General features: G+C 35.9%; 4 protein-coding genes across 6 annotated transcripts; all 4 read right to left on the bottom strand.

Moving 5' to 3' along the window:
* Positions 1–1096: 1096 nt before the first annotated feature.
* LOC106331452 (uncharacterized protein At5g06450) lies at positions 1097–2112 on the bottom strand. 2 transcript variants are annotated; one of them, XM_013769811.1, is made up of 2 exons: positions 1973–2112; positions 1097–1821 (listed from the first exon to the last, which is right to left on the bottom strand). In XM_013769811.1, exon 2 carries the CDS (start codon positions 1807–1809, stop codon positions 1210–1212), a length of 600 nt encoding a protein of 199 aa, XP_013625265.1. In that variant the 5' UTR covers positions 1810–1821; positions 1973–2112; the 3' UTR covers positions 1097–1209. The 2 variants fall into 2 exon arrangements, with proteins under 2 accessions (XP_013625265.1, XP_013625263.1); XM_013769809.1 differs by having other exon boundaries at positions 1097–1824.
* Positions 2113–2593: 481 nt separating this feature from the next.
* On the bottom strand, positions 2594–3537 carry LOC106332718 (uncharacterized protein At5g39865-like). The gene is made up of 2 exons (XM_013771204.1): positions 3486–3537; positions 2594–3399 (listed from the first exon to the last, which is right to left on the bottom strand). The coding sequence occupies exon 2, from the start codon at positions 3383–3385 to the stop codon at positions 2642–2644; it is 744 nt and encodes a 247-aa protein (XP_013626658.1). The 5' UTR covers positions 3386–3399; positions 3486–3537; the 3' UTR covers positions 2594–2641.
* A 2677-nt stretch (positions 3538–6214) lies between these two features.
* Positions 6215–9380, bottom strand: LOC106332476 (probable carboxylesterase 15). Its single transcript, XM_013770933.1, has 2 exons — positions 8654–9380; positions 6215–6670 (listed from the first exon to the last, which is right to left on the bottom strand). The coding sequence occupies exons 1-2, from the start codon at positions 9346–9348 to the stop codon at positions 6361–6363; spliced, it is 1005 nt and encodes a 334-aa protein (XP_013626387.1). The 5' UTR covers positions 9349–9380; the 3' UTR covers positions 6215–6360.
* Positions 9381–10310: 930 nt separating this feature from the next.
* LOC106335255 (ubiquitin carboxyl-terminal hydrolase 12) lies at positions 10311–19345 on the bottom strand. Of its 2 annotated transcripts, none has more exons than XM_013773729.1 (32): positions 19192–19345; positions 18831–18900; positions 18547–18697; positions 18295–18452; positions 17723–17988; positions 17403–17621; positions 17210–17318; positions 17008–17123; positions 16637–16735; positions 16430–16539; positions 16064–16138; positions 15367–15445; positions 15132–15278; positions 14977–15057; positions 14786–14905; positions 14460–14582; positions 14068–14142; positions 13876–13964; positions 13551–13659; positions 13406–13474; positions 13222–13329; positions 12921–12976; positions 12674–12851; positions 12488–12589; positions 12339–12410; positions 11966–12031; positions 11754–11819; positions 11428–11511; positions 11213–11329; positions 11035–11109; positions 10848–10934; positions 10311–10749 (listed from the first exon to the last, which is right to left on the bottom strand). In XM_013773729.1, the coding sequence occupies exons 1-32, from the start codon at positions 19219–19221 to the stop codon at positions 10708–10710; spliced, it is 3348 nt and encodes a 1115-aa protein (XP_013629183.1). In that variant the 5' UTR covers positions 19222–19345; the 3' UTR covers positions 10311–10707. The 2 variants fall into 2 exon arrangements, with proteins under 2 accessions (XP_013629183.1, XP_013629184.1); XM_013773730.1 differs by having other exon boundaries at positions 10411–10749; positions 18831–18897; positions 19192–19313.
* Between the last annotated feature and the right edge of the window lie 1428 nt (positions 19346–20773).

A 20773-nucleotide genomic window follows, 5' to 3' on the forward strand; every position in this document is an offset into this window, starting at 1 on the left:
CATAAAATACATAATAACTTCATTTTTTATAATGTATATTCTTATAACCACTTATAAACTTCATTTTTTATAATGTATATTCTTATAACCACTTATAAACTTAACTTCGAGGGTGTTATTGGTTTCTGCATTTTAATGGATTTGTAAATCCAAACTAAATGTAGCGTTATTGGTTCTATTATTTTAAAATTCACATTCAAATCCATAGTTATTGGTTTTATGATTTTAAAATAAATTTTAGAATCATGTGTTATTCAATAATAAAGATTTGTGTATGGATTTAATTTGAAACTGGATTTGATTGGATTTGTAACTATTTTTAAGAGAAATACAAATGATCAAATATTGGGTTTAACTTTGTTATTTTGGTTGGATTTGTTTTATATTATTTTTTTTTATTCTTTATAGTTTTGTGTCCCAACAAACAACGTTTGATGCATTACTTCAAATTTTATACATTGTTTTTTGCTCATGTTAAAACCATGCACTAAGCACATGTCCATACAACATATTGTATAATGCATACGATAATGAAAAAGAGATACAACGAGAGATATATTCCATATGAACGTATCCCCACCAATTGTGTGCGACCAGCTTTTGATGCTTAGCAAAATGAAAAAGAGGCAAGAAATATGATGAATGGTGGAGAAGATGAAGTCGTCGATAAGTTCCGAGAATACTCCGATAAGATTTCTGAAAAGAAGACAAATAACTCTGTTTTGTCATAAATTTTTACTTTTGATCCGACCAAACTTCCGATAACATGGTGAAAAAATAGTTTGATCTGAAATTTCTGAGAAGATGCTGTGAAAAATTTGTTCTGACAATTCATGTTTTTGGAAGTTGCAGTCGGAGAACATAATGTTCTCTTGTAGTGCTTTATTTAGGTCTAGTTACAAATCCATTGATTTATAACAATTCATTAATTTGATTTTAAAATACTCATATCAGTAATTCTCAAATCTATTTTATTTGATTTGAAAATCACTGGATTTATGGAAGATTTCTAAATATAAGGAGAATTTATAAATCTACTAAACCACCAGAACCAATAACCCCCACTTCATTTTTCTTCATGTGTTTGCATTCTAGATGTTAGTAATGATGCAATGTTCGTTTTATTCCATACCAAACAACATACACAAAGACACTTTGATCCAGTCACAAGATCACAAAAGACACAAAACAAAAGTAGTAGAACCTCACTCACTCGTATAACTGATCCCAAACATTGAAGATAAGCCAACCTTCAATAGCTGCAGCCTCGAGACGTTCTTCAGACCCTCTCTCCTCCCATTTGGACTCAATCGAATCAAGCCTACTCAAATCAGACCACAACACTCTGTGAGCCAACTCTCTCGTCCCGAGATACTCGAGCAGCAGAGTCCCGCGAGCCTTCGCAGCTAGCTTCCCGACCTCAATCACGTTTCTTATTACAACACCGTGGTTCTCTCTGAGCAGGTTCAAGTCCTCCTCGATCTGGACACCGACGAAAGTGACGAACTTGGAAGCGAAGAAACGGTAGAGATCCTTGAGGTTGTCGTGAAAAGGAGGGCTAGGGAGTTTAAGGACGAGACATAAGTTTCTCGTGCTCAGCTTCACTGATGAGAGACTCCACTTTGAGGGTTTGGTCTCTGTTTCCCAGTTAACGTCGAAGATTACTGCTCTGTTTGAGTTGGTGATGGAGTCTTCTCTTATGAGAGAGAGGTAAGGGGAGATGTCTGTTGTCGATCCGACATCGATGGATTTGGTCTGAACGTATGTGCCGTCGGTCATCTTGAACTTTGGTCCATCAAAGGAAGTCATGTGATACTACTACTACTAGAGGGTTCACATAACAAAATGTATTAGATTCAGTTTATAACACGAAGAAACAAAAAGTCGTCGACTTTTAATAGCTATCAGTTCCTATTAACCAAAAACAAACCGATCCGAGAGAGAAACAGAGTTTACAAAGAGGAGGACGAACCTTGGATTAGACAAGGTGTTGTTGTTAATGCAAACGGAGAGAGAGAAACTGTTTCTTCAGTTTCTGCCGCGAGAGAGAGAGAGAGAGAGAGAGTCGCGATAAGACCACGATAATGGAAGAGTAGACAGATTCTGATGACTTACCATTAACTTAACATGTCCATTCAGCTTTTGCTTGCTTAAACCATTGCGGTTTGTGATTTTTTAGACGACCAAATCCCGGTTCAACCGGAAACTAACTCATTTGAATTTATATGAAATTCAAAAGCCCATTGGTACACATCCCAAGGCCCAATAGAATGGAATTTAAACAAAATTCAAAAGCCCATTATTACAATATAATTTTCTTATTCTTTACCCTAACAATATAACCTTTATGATTTTACGGTAATAAAATTATTCAACTAGAAATATAACAGGATTTTATTTTTGTGTTGTGTTTGTTGAAGGTTGACAACCGAGAAGTTATGGACGCCTGATGAGAGTTTTGGTGACCCTTATGAACAGTCAAGTTGTTAAATTCGAATGACTTTGTGATGGTTCGAGTAACCAAATAAATACAAACGACTAAGCAAATCCTTATACAGAAGAACATGTTTTGAACCATGGTAATGTTCAGACATTAATTAAACAAAGTTAAAATCAGATAGTAGTAGTTATTACAACAACGTTAACTACAAAGAGGACATTTCACAAGCCCATTCTCATTACATTCTCTGCATCTCGTCCACATCTTATTATCATCATTACTAGTCTCTTCATCATCATAATGATCTGCAATCAATTTAGAGCTTCCATTACAACTAAAACATATCAAAAACCTTTCGTTATCGCAACATTCACAGGGAGAATCAACTAATGAGATCCCTTCTAGAAGCTTTTTGAGCTTCCCGTTCTCGTTCAATGCCACAACTTCATCTGCTCCTCCAATGTACCTACCTCTAATAAACAGCCTCGGAGAGGTAACTTTACCCCCAAGCAACCTCCACATCTCGTCTCTAAACTCTGCATCCATCGATACATCTCTCTCTTTATACATCACCTTGTGATTCTCCAACAAGAATCTTACTCTTCTACATGCTTCAAATGTTTTCCTCACTCCTCGTAGTCCCGTGGTGTAGAATACGATCGAATCTTCTCCTCCAGGTGGGCAGTTCTCTTCAAACTCCAACAGAATCCCTCTTTCTTCTTCTTGAAGATCATGTTCTTGTGCTTGCTCATCCACATCTTCAAGCTCTGGTAGCGTTGGTGTAACACAACCTCTGCTTTGACCAGATTCAACGACTATTTCCTCTTTTAGATGATGGATTGTCCGATCAACGTTGTTCCTATGATGAGCTAGGCCTTGCTTCAAGGTCGAAACAATGGTGATGAGTTTGATTTTCTTCGCCAATCTCTCCTTCATTCCCTTCATTGCAATTCAAGAATCTGAAAAGAGAAATCAAGAACAAAACCAAAGATAAGATCAGGCACGAGAATAAAAAACAAATGGTAATGTGTTAACCTGTGGGTACCTATCTCAAGATGTAAAAGAGTTTCAAAAGACACTTTCTTGGTTAGCTTTCAAAAGTCTTTCTTGATGGGTTTTATTCAGAACAAAAGAAGAACATGCTTTTTTTTTTGGTGGGTCATTGCTACAATAATGTAAGATGATAAAACGCACACCTCAATCACAGAGAAAGAAAAAGATTCATGAGTAAAGATTTTAACCAATCAACCTAATTTGCCAGAGGATTAATTAAACCAAAAACAAAAAGAAGATGGTGTAATGAAGCTTTAAGAATTTTTTTAAAATACAAATCTTTCTGGTAAGAGTCATCGATTGATTTTACAAGTTTTATTCCTTCTTTTAGTTAGGTAATAATGATAATGCATGTCTTGTTGTCTTTTACAATTCCGTAAACGTGCAATGATGTCGGGATTGGTAAAGTAGCTCAGCTTTAGCTAGCAAACTTCGAACTAGTCCATTTTTAATGTAACCATACATACTATATACTTACTTTGATTACTTCTCGTATAACATTATGGGATCAACTAATAATTATTAATATGATCGTTAAGAAATCGTCAGTTATACCGTTTCAACCATTTGAGTGACGCCTTGAGAGCAAGTGATATATATGATTATCAAATCCACGTATAAAATTACTGATAAAGCTAGATAAAACTTTTGTTGTTAGCATGATGTATAATGTATAGTATTGTGTGTATGAGTTGAACGATGCTCGTACATTTAAAAAAATCTACAAAAATCAAAATCTGTTTGAAAGAGTAAACAAAAATGTTTCACCTTGATGTAATCCACAAGGAGGGCGTTACTGTATCTCTGCTCGAGTACAAAAATCTTATAGGAAGACTCCTTGTCTCACATGATCCTACTTGCATCACCAGAAGCCTCTTGGGGTGTGTTGAGTCTTTGAAAGTATTTGTTGTTGAGAAACGCCTTCGGTATGTTCTTCTAACCAGATCTTCGATCGGTTAGTTTTGAGGAATGATATTCCTGTGAGCAAGAGTACAACAAACAAAAATACGTTAAGTCTGTACTCGTCAGTTGGGCTGAGGATCGTGGAATATCATTGAAGGTATCTCACAGAATCATGTTACATAGTATCGCACTGAGTTTTTGCCTTGAATAGGACTCTTTAATATCTTTGATTAGAATGATTGTTCTGTTTGTTGAAGTTGAAGGTATCACACTGTATCGTACTTAGATTTGTTTTGCATTGCATTGAAGTCTCTTTATTTTCTGAATGATAGTTATTCACCGTTTTGTGTGGTTGAAGGTTTCCCATAGTACCCACTGAGTTGTCCTTGTTCAAATAGAGTTTCTTCTCGACAATAATTATAGTTATTAACTGTTATGGTTGTTTGAAGATATCAAATTGTATCACACTGAGTTGTTGTGCCTTGCCTAGATTTCTATTTACTCCTTTATTGATGTGAATGATAGTTATTCATTCTTTTGTTTGCTTTGTAGGAAATTTAATTATGAGGTCACACGCTGGCCATCTTATGAAGAACTAAAACAGCTTCATGAAGCAGATTGATTAGAAGCAGACATGGGGAAAAAATTGAGTTCACTTGCTTGATAGGATCAAACTTATGAGGTACTCTTCTTGGAGAATCAGAGATACCAGCATTCCTCTTGTATCAGAAAATTGCGGTGTGATGGGCTTTTGCCTTGGTTATGCAAACCGACGCATATCTCAAGCTAAATTAAAGGCAAGCTTCCAAGAGATGATTACCTGTCAGTGCAAGATCTAATCAATACAGTTCCAAAGCATATTTTTGATGGTGAAGTTGGTGATCTATATGATTTGAAAGATCTAATCCCAGTTTTATAATAATGTGTCCTCTCACATAGTCCCTAGATGAATAACCACATGAAAATGTAAGTTGTTTATTTTAATATTCAGAATTTATGTTCATTCTGTAAATATGTTATCAGGCTGGAACTGCTAGGAAATAAATGTTGGACTTTTGGTTTGACTAGACATATGAATGTCATATGAATATGTCCACTCCCCAATTGCACTAAATTTGATCTAATAATGTGTGGAATAAAACTCCATTAGTTAACAAATACCCAAATCCCCAATTTAGCTGATCAGTGACCGGTGGTTAGTGAAACAGTGCCTTCATACAAAACTAATTTGGGTTGGTTTGGCCAAAATGATTCCCTAAACAAACTGGAATCTTATGTTCTTATTTCAGTTTGGTTGAAGCTATAGTAAATATGTTAGATAAAATTATAATTTGATTTTGTTGGAGTAGACTATATCATGTACAAATGATTCCACAAAAAAATATATTTTATTTTTATCCAACAAAACTTAGACTTGAACGTATAAAGTTGGATTCTTGATATCTATTCAGTAGACTAAATTACTCGAGACTAGTCTAATTTAGTAAAAAATTTCTATGTTAACGATGATCAAAATATAATTTCTATGACTTAGATCCACTGCACTAGCCATGGACTAGTTAGGCATTGAAGGTGAAACATTTTTTTTCCGCATCAACTCCCTTTTCATTTATTTAGAATATTATAGGTAATACTTGATATATGTAAATTCAAATGTGTTTTGAGTTTACTACATCAAAATGGAAGAGCACATATAAAATATTAAGATAAAGTTGGACATACCTCTTGTGTCAATGAGTTAGCAAACAACATAAGAATAAAAAAAACATCATAAACAAAATAATATACCATTCAAGATAGATATGATATGTAAGGATATTATGAAACCAAAAACATGCGTGTATATATATATATATTATATATGATTCACCAATGAAACTTATTCACCAATGAAACTTATTGAGATGGAATCCAAAATTGATGTAAGCTCTCAGTGACCTAAACAAGTAAAATGCTAAAATATACTAGAAATTCAAGTTATCCGTAAAGTTTCCAATGATACGAAAAAGCTGTTTCGTAGCATCAGAAGATGGATTGCTGCTGAAAAAACCATGTTCCTCGTTTTCAAATTCAATGTAATCTACTTTTTTCCCTTCCATCTTCTTCAATTTATATGCATACTCTTTGGCCCTATCTCTTAGGAGCTCTGAGCCACCAGCGATCACCAACATTGGCTGTATGCTAGCTGATTCGAGTGCAGGACTTGTCGGCCCAAAAGGGTTAGCCATGGGATGATCCCTTGTTGCACCTTCTGGTAGTGAAAGTCTCCAAAACCTTCAACAAAAAAAACTTTAGACCTTTTATTTTGTATTATTTAGTGACATTGACTATACCAAGTTTTACTATGCATGTGGCTTTATGACAATGGCCATGAACAAGGCGTGTCAATCATTTCATTGTTCAAACAGAAAAAGAGAAACTATCAATTGTAGAGAAGACTTCAACGATATGTGATCCCAATGACTCCACGTTGATATTCATAAATGAGTATGCACGTTCAAATATGCTAATTATTATATTAAAATGTGAGACCTTGTTTGCATTTGGTTTTATCTATATCCTGTGCAATGATGGTCATTACTCATGGAAATCATAAGCAAAGTTAAGCTGAGATAGTAAACGAAACGAGGATAGTGCATGACGCACTATCCCATTCCAAATATACCACTACTGTTATATCTATTTGTTCCATTAATTATTTAATTACTATTCTCAAATGGAAGGACCGAAGGTGACCTAAAACTACATGATTTTGCAACAAAAAGCAAACTTAATTATTCTGACATTTTCAAGTTACAAGAGCTTTCAAAATTATTCTATAGCTACACAAAATCGTATATTAATAAATGGTAAGTGGACTTGTAAGCTCGACATATTAATGTTAAAAGCATGTTTAGTTTTGCAAAAACAATTAAAGTACGTATTGTGAATAACTTTGTTTTATAACATATTTTTCAACGTACTATATATAGTATAGCATAATTATACTAGTGGTTAAATGTCGTTTATAGTACTAGGTTTAGTTTTATAGTTGTTATATGTTGAATACATAGTTTGCTAACTGATCATTTTCCAGAAAAAAATATCAAAATAGACTGCTAAGAGTTTACTAAAGACGAGCGATGAGTTTGTAACTGAAAAAAATATCAAAATAAACATTGTCAAATTGAACCAGTCGAGTAACTATAGTTTGTGTAGTGTTTTTATACATTTTAGCGAATTTGTGTCGCAATAGCGGATTAGGGATCGGAATCGGAGTAACATGTTTGCTGCGAATTCTTTAAGTTTACACCATTTTCACAAAATAAATCGTGAGCTACTATCTTGTGGAATGGTGAAATGATAGGGTCTCTAAATGGTTGTTCATGATTTTTCTATCAGGGTTCCTTTCAGATTTTAATGCGATTACTTTCCATACATGATATTTTCTAAGTTGTCGTCCATCTACTGGATGTTTTCTACGAGACCGAATCGTGAAGCCACTGTGATCGGAGACCGATACATTTGAAAAGCTATTTTAACGTTGAATGAGTTGAGACTAATCAAATAGTGGAATATTAGTAGATTAAGCACATTGACTAATTTTCTGACGTAATATCTTACCAATCATATATATGATGGGCTTAAATTATATGTATTAGCCAATAAATAAAATCAATAACAGTATTGTTATATTTCACGCTAAATTGACTAAAAGAGTAAACGATACATAAAATGAATATATCAATATGTTTTGTTTGCTCGTGTGTATGTTTCTAAATTCAAAACAAAATAAATGTATACCGGTAGGAGAAGTCGTTTTCTGTATAAAGGTTTTGTTCTTTGGCCATAATTAAGAACTAGTACACCGTTGAACTAGTCTGCGAAATTCGATATGAATCATATGTGTATGTTATTTATATATCAAATTGTCACATATATTCGACTATGTCACATGCAATTTAAAAGAATTGTCTGTTTTTTTTTGTAACTGATTGTCTAGTTTCTTTGGAGAAAAAAAGTCATGTACTATATAGAGCATGTCCAATGCAAGATAATATGAAAACTAAAGTAACTGAAAACGACAAACATCCCTATATATAATAATATACATGATGTAGTTAAATAGTTTTTTCGTAGTTTTAAAAATAGTTAATAGTTAGGTTATAAGTAATGAAGTCATGCATCAATGAACTTCTATATATTTTAATATTTATATGCACAACGAAAATATATCCGTTACGTCTAAAGAAAATTTAAAATATGATGTTAGCTTACTTGTCAAGCAAATCCAAGCTGAGCAAAGCTTCCGACGGGCCATCCTCGGACTTGGTCCTCTCTACCCCGCCAAAAAACGGTCCCAAAAGAACGTAACCGCGAACCCTAACCGGACTCAATTCGGTTGAACCTGAACCGAACCGGAAAGCAAGGTGATGAGCTATGTTCCCACCGGAGGAATCACCAAGGACATAAACCCGGTCAAAGTCAACGCCCGGTCCACCTTCAAACCAGTGGTCCCCTTCACCGGAAACAGCCTGGTCCCGGAGCCACGTAAGCGCTGCCTCCGCATCCTCAAAGGCGGCCGGGAGGCGGTGTTCTGGTGCTAACCGGTAGTCAGGTGAAACCACAAGGGCGTGGAGGGACGATGCAAGAGTAAGACAGAAGTTGTGAAAGTGAGGCCAAGTGCGTGAGCCAAAGCAAAAACCACCGCCGTGGAAGAAGACCACGACGGGGAGGAGAGCGGTGGCGGAACGGTTAGAGGCGGAAGCGGGTTTGTAGAGACGGAGGTGAAGGTTGTTTTGTTTGTGATAGATTGAGTCTTTGAAGAGAACGTTACTTTTGTGGTTAGCGAGTGGGATTTGTTGGGTGATAAGGTCAATGCTTTTGGATCTTACAACGGTGCCGTCGCTGAGGAGTTGAAGCAAGCCCATGCAGTCTTCTGCTACTTGTGGCTGTTCTCCTAGAGACCCCATTTTTTTATTCTTCTTCTAAGTAATTTTCCCTTTTGGATATGTGTATCAGTGTCATGTGCTTGAAATATATAGAGGCAATGGTAGTAACAAAGGGTATTTTTGTAATATAAGTATGGAGAGTGAAAGATGATTATCTCAAAATCTTTGAATAGAGGGAGCCCACGTTTTAATTGTTTTGCTTTGCGGCTGATTCGTCACATGTGACCAAGTCATTCCTATAGATTTTTCCTCCTCTTTTATGACTTGTTGGATATCTATAAGAAAGTCTACGGTTTATCTTTGAAAATCGCATATAGTTAAATGATAAGAACAAGACGTTATGTTGCACTTTCACTTAACCTTCAAATGATCTTATCTTCCTATTACATAATGGTTATCTATCATTGCACAACGGACAAAACGTATTCAAATCAAAAACAAGGGAATGATTGAATGAACTTACCTATTCAAACTCTCTTCTCTCTTCTTAAATATGATCATCTTAAGAAAACTCGATTTTTAAAAGAAAGTTGTTTAATAAACAAACAGTCAAAAGATTTTGTTCATCCCTCTAATATATAAATAATCTAGATCAGAAAATACCTCAATGTTTTTGTCTCTAGGGGCAAAAGTCGACGCTCGAAGATGCACAAAACGTCGTTGTCCTCTTTGGTTAGACCGCCACTTAATAATAAGTAAATACAATACGATAAAAAATTGATTGCATCAGCTGTTTTGTAACTAAGTGAAACTTTGAGTTTTACTTTCCAAAGTGAAACAGTATGAGCCTACACGATACAGTTAACATATCTCCCCCTCATTATTATTATTACCCACAAGAGGAACCGAAAAAAATCCTTCTGGAGTTCCTCTAGACCATATATGTTTTACCAAGGAAACGATTTTTTAGTTGTTGAACTGGAAACCTATCCATCTGATTTCGACAAAGCAAATGATAACAATATAACAAATGCAAACAACTATACAAGCGGCAGTCGAAAAAATATTCTTAAACCCCAAATCTCTAAAAATTACAAAGGTTTTCGGTATACTATAACCTCTGAAAGCCAAACCGTGCTCCCGAATCCAAGCGACTGGCTTTCATATTCTTTTCTTCGAAAATAAAAATTGCACGATGTGCCGAAAGTCTCACACATTGCATATATTAACACAGTATATCGAAGCACGAAAGAAAGAAATAAAAAGAACACACACACACTATCAATGCGCAAACCCAAAACCCTATCAGACCAAGTTCTCTACAACATCCTACGGTCGATCATCATATCACACTCTCCGCTCTTTCACTCCTCTTTCTTATTCGATGCCTTTGGTCCAACGTTGCTGCCACAATGTCTTTGATTTTCCCCTTTACTTCGGCTAGTTGTATATTTTAACCGGCTTCTCATAAGTGTGCCGGTTCTACATGGGCAATGCAAACAACAACAAAATTAACAGAAGAGGGACTTTGGATACGCATTTCTTAGGCAAACGAATCTGGTTATATAGAAAATCGTTACCTGGTTTGCAGAATAAGCCCTCTTGGGAGTGGTATCAGTGTGCTCCAACCCCAGGTACTGCTCAAAAGCACCGTACACATCTCTTCTCTGTTTTAGCTCATTGTCAATCCCAATGGAAAATAAAGATTAGTTAGATCTCAGATATTAGCAGGCGCTTTTCTAGAAGACTAGAGGAAGAAGTAAGAACCTGAAAGCGATTGTAAACAACATCTGAGTCCTGCAAGTACTCTGGACGCCCCATTGACATAAACGCAAACTTCCACTACATAATGAATGAGAAATGTAAGAACCGTAGCAGGTCAACCCAAATATTAGCACCTAAGATTCTTCATTTAGCTTTGATCATAACTCAGTCGTGTGCATACCTTGGCAAAGTCCTCATCGGATACATGAAGTTTCTTTTGGATACGGTTCTTGATTTCTTCAAGAGTTTCACCTTCATGGATTACCAAGAAGAAGGGCTCCCCAAAGTTTTGCACTTGCTGTGAGGAACAAACAAACATGATACTGATATGAAACTAGGCCACACTCGTACTAACTGTTAGTTAGATAACAAAAATTTGATATAGCAGACCATCACCTGATTTTGTCCAGTCTCTTTAGCAAAGTGGTACACTAGAATTAAGCGATCATTTGGACCAATATTCTTCTCTTCTTCCGGAATCTGAGATTTAAGAAGGTTAAATAAGTCAGCATACCGACGGAATAACAAGCATATCTCACTAGTTTAATATCTGACGTTAAAAAACCAAATTCCATTCTGAGATCAAAGGGAAACAAAGCTACAAGTAGACTTAAGAAAATCAGCAATAATTAATGAATAGCAAGACCGCCAAGACTTCGTGAACACCAATATCTTTGAAGATAAAACTTAGGTAAATAGAAGGCGCAGCCCAGTCATATTACCTCCTCAGCTCGCACAGTCCAGTACTGATCGTTTATATTCTCAATTCTTTCAGTTAAGGGGAAAATCTGCAAGCCATACCAGCAACTTGATTTAGTGTTCGTTATACTTTGGAGAGTTTAAATAGTTTCATCAGGAGATATAGTCAGAACCCATCATCTTAGGATAATGAAATCATTGACTACAATGTAAGAGATAAGATGCCGCTTGTTACCTTGTAGATCTTGTGGTAGAACACCTCAAGTAATCTCAGTTCTGCATCTGGATGAGAAAGCTCCACCTGTATCAGACATAATCTTAGATTACCTTGCACAAACATCGAATTTGTAATTATATCAGAAATCCATTACACCCCAGAGCTTAAAAGCTGAAATTTCTCAGCAACAAAAACATGGAGGTCAGCAATAGAAGTGCCCTATAATTCGGATGCCTTCAATTTCAGTGGATTGTCATTTACAGTAGTCTCCCAGTGATATATATATATATATATATATATAGGCAAGCCAGAGATCAATTAAAAGGAAGAAAACACATACTAGAAACTAAGCCAGCCATTTTACAGAGAAATTTAAAGGGAAGCGACTCACCTTTGTTTTAAGTTCATCAATAACATCCCCGACTGTGCTTTGTTTAGGTAGTCTGATATTGTGGATTACCACCTGTAAAATGATGGTTAAAAGGCTTGAAAATTATTCCAATATACAAAAGAAAAGACTATGAATCAATGTAAGCATACTTCTTCCTTCGTAGCATGATGGAAAGCAACTTTCAAGGTTTTGAGACCTTGCAATTCTGGAAGAGGAATGTCCAGAACTTCATAATACAAAATATCAGACGTCTGTAGTAAGAAGAAATTCAATAAGAAAACTTGCATTCTGTAGTAAGAAGAAATAATAAATTCACTGAACTTCACGGAAATTACCTGATTGTAGTGAACTAACATATCAGACAGACGGTCTACTCCACGGTATTTGATAGGCTGAGGCTTGGGTTGCTGGGAATAACAATTGTGAGATGTAAGCCTAAGTTTGGATGGATCGTCAAGACCAAGCTTATGGGCCACTCTTTCCACGACATCGTCATAAGTGTGCAACTTCGACCTACGAAGTAAAAAGTTAGGATTTCCTCACCGAGACAGATGTAACAAATGTGTGAACAAAGATACTTACAACTCCAAAACAAATTCATCTTCTTTAGGTTTTTCCAGAGCACGAAATCGGACCAGCTACAAAAACCACAAACCGCAAAGGGTCACAAATGCTCAGAATAAGGCATACTAGTAACCCAGCCAATAGAAAGAATTAATGGCACATCAGCATACATTTTGGTCGGATTCGATCAAGATATTAGGTAATTGTGGTACAAATATAACACGAAAAGTACATTTAGAGCTGCTGCAGGAGACCACTCTACGAGACAAGCCTAAACCACTAAACACTTATATGCCACTAGAAAGAAAGCTTATCATACCTGCCGATTCTGGACATATTCAAGAAACAAAGGCACAGCTGGGTAGCGGCATTCAATCTCCTTCTTAACAAGGTGTTTCTGAAAGCAAATGATATCTCCATCTTCGATCTGAAAGCAAGAAACTGCATGTCACGAAAGAGGTATACGAGGCTGAAAACTTCGTTCGATAAGAGTGAAACATTACTTGACACAATCTGAATGAAGTTTTCTTATCCAGGTGTTCGCACATAACACCAGGCTCGAACTTGATTTCCTGAAAACAAGTCCCAAAAACAGTTAGTCAATAAGCATGATACAGACGAGGTTAAGAGGCACCAGCAGCAGCAAACCTCAAAAAGTTCTAGATCTTCATCAGGAGCAAAACCAGCCATTTCATTCAATTTTCCAGTTATATCCATAGGCTTGCTGGAACTTTTCACCATGAGTCTGCCAACATACCTAGTAGCACAACAAAAAATTTCACATAGGAAACTAAGGTACAGTGGATAAAAAAAAACACAAACCAAAAAGACGAAAGAAGACAAAACGAACTTTTCTGATCACAAAGCAAATAGGAAGAAAGACCTCGTTTTTGAAGTATGATCGTTACTAAAGTCGTGACAGGCCACTTTACTTAGAAGTCAGAGGAAATAAAGATGTGGAAAACAATATTACCTCAACTCTGGCTTCTCGGGGTCATAAAGCTTAAAGAACAGAAGAATATCTTCTTTCGATTTTTCTGGAGGGGGAATAGGACGTTCATCCTAATTTATTCAAGAATACGTTAAAAAAAGTATTAGCTCATCTTCCATGTTTAACAATAGTAAAGGCCTCAAAATTCAAACTTTGCAACAAAGGAGTTCTTACCAGCAGCTCTACTTCCAAAAACAGCTTAAGTTCTGCAGTGTTTGCCTTGTTAGATGCTTCTCTTATTTGTCCAACCTACAAAACCCATTTACCAAATCAAGCACATTCGTACATGATGCACATAAATTTATTTGCATGGGACTCTTGCCAAATTCCGACGTTATAAAAATAAAGTTTCTAGCATACAACAAGTCAATTCATTTCAAAGCGGAAAAAACAAATAAACTTGTGGTAATAAATTCTGAAAAATCAGATACTTAGATGCAAAGATTATAACATAGAAATAGAAAACTAGCGGATGATCAGATTCTATAACATTTGGACTATTACTTTGCTATAAACTCAAATGTCAAAGAAAAAAGAGAGGCAGAGTACATGCAGAAATAGCATACCGGTTGTAATTCCTCCTGAGGAGTAAGTGGGCGATTGGGACGATAAGTATGATTTTGTCGCTTTGCCCAAATCCAGAACCTCTGTAACTGAACAGGTATACCAAATTCTTTGGCCACCTCCTCCTATATATGCATAAATGTTCAAATTACAAGTACATCATGAACTATTTAGTTAGCAGTAGGATGAAAAATCTCATGAAATCCAGATCAATTGTTCTTGTCTTCAAGGTAGAATCAAGTAACCAGAAACACTGTTTTCACATAACCTATTTCTTCAGTAGTTATAATATATTTCTTTTTTTAATATAAGATATTTGGGCAAGTACCTTAAATTGTTGAAATGGCGTCTGTTTCTGGATCCGGAAACTTCTAACTTTGTCATGATCAACAAGATCAAAATATATATCCTTCCCAATTTGTTCCCTGAGGTCTTGATCTCTTGCAACCTTTCATGTTAACAAATATTTTATTAGTAACAGTAATGTCAAAACTAGACTCTTAAATGGGGAAAACAAACCTTAATTATCGTAAAAAGGTGAGCTTGTGCCTTGTACTTTCTTTTATCTTCCTTTTCTTCTTGTTCTTTCTTCAGCCTTACCTGTCAAAATGTAATGAACTGGTCAGGTTAAACTAAGACGCACATTACTGCAGAAATGCCTGAAAACAATTTACCCTTAAATGTTCAGCAATGTCTTTCTCATCAACGTTGCAGATTATTTTATCTTTGTCACTTTCCCGGATATATACAAGCATGTATGCATTCGAGTACTTTGTGAATTTGAAAGGCGGGTTATTGAAACCAGGATTAGTCTGTGGTAGCTGAAAGACACCCAAAAAATTATATCAGGCAAAGGAATTAGGCAATGCCTTTTTCCAAACATAGAAAATGTAGCAAGAAAATGCAAACCTCTTCTTCACCACCATATTGCTCGTCCAATGCCCTTTTCAAATCTTCCTTGGTTACTCGTTCATCATCAAATTTATACCTGAAAAGTAGAAGGCTAGAAGCTTAAATTTTTTTATGAGAAGGAAAAGTCTAAGAGGAATGTACAGAAAAAATATGTTATAATAGATTCTCAAACCAGCATCAGACGAGATGTGTGATGTTGGTCTTGCACCATGTAACATAACATCAAAGGCAGTTCCATTTTTTAGATTACCGGGTTGATATTTATAATAACAGATTTCTTTATGTACTAAACCTATGCACCACATATTAAAAAGCACCACTCGAGTTTATAGCAGATAAGCAAAAACAAAACAAGAAGAAACTCAAATTATGATACTCTAGTTTCTATATTATCCAAATATTTTGGCTCAATCAACCTATTTTCATGGTAATCCTTTATCTGATGAATCAAAAAATCCAAATATGTTACTTATTCAAATATCTCTTTCAAGTAATAGCTATTAGTAATACGTGAAGTAATGTACTAGTAGACTTCGACATGTTCTGGACAAATTGTTCAAAAGTGAGACCACGAAATACCAGCAGCATAAGATTACTGAATTACTTTTCAGAATTCAGATTCGACTATTTTCTACCTAATATGAAACTTGCTCGAGCACTAAACTTGCTTGTTCAAGAATAGAAAGATGCATACCACTGATCTGAGAGCGTGGGCCTTATAAAAGCGTAATAGTGCCCACCATGTACTCCTCCACTATGAACTAAGACACTGCAGATAAAAGGTAGCAGGTCGAAAGGAAATGTCACAGCAACAAAACGAAAATGAAAACCTTTTCTTATGTCTAGTACACTCATAAGATGTTAATTAAATATGCATGTACAGGGTAAATATTAGTTAAATAAAGCCGATTCCTCGAGAAGACCAGCGATAATCTAATAAGAGCTAAATCGTGCAACAAAATACCATTATAATCAAAGCTGCATTTTGTAGAGAATATAATCTTTGAATGCAAGTACCTGAGGAATCTACTACAACTTAATCTAAAGATGTAATAAATACCTGTGAAGTGTGTACAGGTTGCGGACACTCCTGTCAGCATCAGGGGATAAATACTTCCCATCCTCTCTATCAAGATCCAATTGGAGAGGAAACTCATACCGGTCATTTATCTATCAATAAAAGCTACATCAGTACTCAAAATCAGGCACCACCAAACGAGAAAGTACAACTCCTGGTGACAACAACATGCTCACTTCAAATACTAACCTTCACCATGGTGTCCCTCATAAAGTCGTATTCAAACCTCTTGAGCTGGAGCTGAAGAACTGGTGGAAAGTCGATGAAAAGAACACCTTTTTTTGCATCCTGAAACATTATTCATCCAGAATATGATTAGATAAGGACTAAAAATAACAGATATGTCGGTGATAATTAACTACGCTTAGAGGACGATACTAGTTAAAAAGTTCAAACTGTCGCCTCGTTTCTCCCTAAAACTCTCACGATATGAAGTATCCAGACCTTTTAATATGCTGGGTATTCAAGGAAAGAAAACAGTTGCCAGGTACCAAAATAGGCCCGCTGTGAATGACTCGACCATCCCAGACAGTAAAATGGAAAGAGTGAGGACAACCAACCTGTAAACCATGTCCTTCTGCATGATATTTGTTGTCTCCTTCAAGGCGTTCAACTTCAACATATTTGTCAAAAGAAGCATAAACATCTTTGCAGCCTTTAACATCCAACTGAAGATCTGCAACGAGATAAGAACATGACGAATTGAAAAAAACGTTGGTGCAATAGAATAAGAAAACAGAGTGCAATTGTATAATAATATACCATAAAATGATTCTTTCCGTGTAGATTTGTAATCTACATTTATGCACTCAATATAGTTCATATGGTGGCCCTCAAATAGCTGTTGTATTGTTCCCTCCACAACAGTTCCCTATAGAGAACAGAAAATACTCAAAACAAGAAACACCAACCGAGAAGAAAGTCATGGTCTAACAGCAAAAAAGAAAAAAATTACCTTCATTTTGTCCTCGAGTTTTTCACATAGAACTCGATTGAGTTCTTGGACATCATGTTGCATGAACGAATCATATGTATCCCAACCAAACGACTTTGTCAGCTCTTTTGTCGCAACACTAGTGTCGTTATACTGGAGCTTGTAAAACAAACTTTGGAGAGCCAAAGGTATACTTGCTGTTGGCGCATCGTTCTCAGTTGTTGGCATGTGGTATACAGCCTACAAGCATCATACAAGATTCAATTGTCTTGGCTTAGAATTAAGCGAGAACAACAGGATTTAATAAATTGAACAAAAAAATATACAAGAATATATTTAACCTTTCTGAAGTAAGGTATGTGGTATAGCGTCTGTAGGAGAGAATTCATGTAACAAGTTGCACCTTGGTTCTTGAGACCAACAAAACCAGTCTCTTTTTTAGAGTCGTATGACCAGTAATCAAGAACCTTACGTACAATGACTTCGGCTTCAACGTAAACAGTATCATTCGCTAAATATCCTCTACCAGGATCATAAAGTTCGCTGAGAGGCATGAATGATGTAAATCCCCAATCGCTTTCTCTAGCATTGAATTGATGCTGCGTCTCTGCACCACAAATAGGATTCATAATGTCAATGAAATTTGTATCACCAAAGGTTACAGCGACATTATGAGAATACCAAGTTCGCTAGGAACCAGGTAAAATATTACAGCCAGATAGAGATGTAGAAAGGGTGCATGGCATGAATATTAATTTTCACTCTTCGCGTTCAGGTAAGCTTAACATAGTGAAACCATGAGCATATTCAAATATGAACAAGTGATCCGCTTCTTCCAGCACAGGCACTATATCCTCGTGCATGCACTCAGGTTCCATGTTTAATATAAACATCACTAATAAATTATATGTACCTTTTCTAATGGTATATCTGGTGTGGATTTGATTGACTACAGCCAGACTGAACTGAGCGTAACGGCTCCAACCATATGGCAAATTCGCAGCGTCAGCAACATCCAAGTACATGGACAGGTGGTCGACATTGTTTCCTTTCGGGAAAATTAATATGCGCCTGCACAAGCAAAATCCACATGGCGTCAAGTGTCAACCGATCAAACTAGACAAACGATGGCAACAAAAAATTCCACTGCAATACAGCCTATTACCATTTGTAACCTCCAACGACAAATACATCAGAGTAAAGCTTCCTGGTGTTTTGCCTAGAGAAGTTTGGGATAGTCCACGTGAATTTCAGCGTGGGAGGCTCCTCAGCTGGCTGATTCTCCACAGTACTCACAGCAGTCTCAGCTTCAGAAACTACAAAATGCATCAAAAGAGTAAGAAAAAAAATCACAAAACCCTAAAAAAACTTCAAACCATTCAATCTCATCTCTTCCATTCAATTCCATCAGAAGATCAAATTGAATCAACCGTGAAAAGAGTCTCTCACCTTCCATGGGCTGAGCAGGACCGTCGACAACATCAGAATGCGGCACGAGCATCTCCTCATCCTCTTGCTGCTGCGAAACATGAACAAATCAACATCAACAAAACTTCTAACCCCCCAAAACAAGCCCTAATCTCGAGCTACCATGATCAAAACAAACAGCGAAAAAATAGAAACTAAAATCACTAAACTAACACACCAGAAAACAGCGATGATTCAACCGCTTCGAATTCAAATCTTAATCTAAAGAACCCTAACGGATCAGCTAAACAAAACAATCAGAAGCAGATTCACGGCGAATACAGAACGGAGCCACGACGGGGGAAAATCGAATTAACGGAGGAAATGATGAATCGGAGCTTACATCAACCGGAGGCGGAGTCATCATAGTCATTGACGGTGAGATCGAGAGAACGAACGAACAGATAAAAATCAAAGTGACTAGAGAGATGTACAATCTGCTCAAATTCTTTTTGTTACTCTCTTTCTCGGCTTCGAAGTATGATATTTTCGATGATTTACGGGGGTGTTTTTGTAATTTTCAAACCGCTCCGTACTCAGATTTATTTTTTCTCCGAGGTTGGGTCGTTTCTAACGAGACAGACCAGTGGTGAAGCGACACGTATTGGTGTTAGGACGCTGCTGCTGTCACACAAGGTGCTCGACGTGGCTGCTTCGAAGGTTAATCTCCTGATTTGCTCTTTATTTTGCTTTTGGTAAAGGTTAATCTTTTCCTTTGGGGTTGTCTTTTTGCTCCAAATTTTCCTAAAAATATTTTCTGGTTAATTTTAACTAGTTATGTCAGTTTAGTATGTTTTATTATTGATATATCTAAATAAATTAACTGGGACAATAGAGTTGTGAAATACCACAAGACACTACTATTTTCATTTTGATATTTTTTATAGCAAACGGTAAATTTAGGAAATATGTTGACCATTTGATTTTAAAAAGTTTCAATAGCAGAATTAGACTAATATTGTTTGTTAATTTTCCTTTTATACTAAGAAATCAATTTTTAAAAATTCTTATCTCTTCTCTAAATTGGGCTAAAACTGGGCTTTTTGAGAATAATGCCAGTCTAATAGCATGTCTTAAGCAAACAAGACTAACAGTAGCGGTCTTTCATCACCAAGGCAGAGAAGCCCAAGTCTCAAAGACCATTGGCAATTACAAAGATTGGATTATGGAAGGACCGAGCGTATCCTTGACTTTACGAGATTTTTTCTTCGTCATGCATTGTTGATTTATAAAAGTTTTTGTACTTTGTTAGAACTTTCTTGTTGTCTTTCTTTTTTGTTAATATGTATATGTATGCTTGTTAGAACTTTCCTTACAAATGAAATATCTGACATGAAGTACAATAATGTATATATTTATAAGAGTTTTGGTATAAGGTTTTTATTTGAGAGATCAGAAAGTCGAAATCATATTCCTCTAGAACTGTTTAACTCTCATTTGTAATTAAATTTAGCTTATGGGTTATCTGCTTCCTTTGTATTTTTATTCTTTTGACAAAAGCTTCCTTTTTATATTAAAAATCTGTTTTTCCTATCTTCTATACATATAACATCAAACTTGGAGATAAGATTAGGTTAACCCTTGCGTCATCATCAATCGACTTGATTTTTCCATGTTATCTGCTTCTTTGTCTCATTTTTGAGATGACACCCGAACAATATATTAGAAGAAGTTTCTAAGCAGGGAACTAAATCATCTCAATGGATGAAAATATTAGACTTACCGGATAAATTGACGTGGACAAGTCACCTATCCTTGCTTCCCTTTTACTTTCATCTTCACCTGACCAAACTTCGAATTTCAATACAAGGTTACACTACTTTGATGAGTCAAGAATTCCACTTTATCAGTGAAGAGAGTTATTAAATTGGTTTTTATAATCTTTATATGTTGAATCACTTGTTGTATTGATCAGTAACACTGGT

The sequence above is a fragment of the Brassica oleracea genome, chromosome C3 (genome assembly GCF_000695525.1).
Source record: "Brassica oleracea var. oleracea cultivar TO1000 chromosome C3, BOL, whole genome shotgun sequence".
NCBI lineage: Eukaryota > Viridiplantae > Streptophyta > Magnoliopsida > Brassicales > Brassicaceae > Brassica > Brassica oleracea.

Coding starts and splice junctions, on each gene's coding strand:
- LOC106335255 (XM_013773729.1), bottom strand. CDS start 19,221: ATGACTATGATGACTCCGCCTCCGGTTGAT. Junction 13,965..14,067: donor TTTTGGAAGTAGAGCTGCTG/GTAAGAACTCCT, acceptor TGAATAAATTAG/GATGAACGTCCTATTCCCCC. Junction 13,330..13,405: donor CTTCATTCAGATTGTGTCAA/GTAATGTTTCAC, acceptor TCTTGCTTTCAG/ATCGAAGATGGAGATATCAT.
- LOC106332718 (XM_013771204.1), bottom strand. CDS start 3,385: ATGAAGGGAATGAAGGAGAGATTGGCGAAGAAAATCAAACTCATCACC.
- LOC106332476 (XM_013770933.1), bottom strand. CDS start 9,348: ATGGGGTCTCTAGGAGAACAGCCACAAGTAGCAGAAGACTGCATGGGC. Junction 6,671..8,653: donor AGCTTGGATTTGCTTGACAA/GTAAGCTAACAT, acceptor TTTTTGTTGAAG/GTTTTGGAGACTTTCACTAC.
- LOC106331452 (XM_013769811.1), bottom strand. CDS start 1,809: ATGACTTCCTTTGATGGACCAAAGTTCAAGATGACCGACGGCACATAC.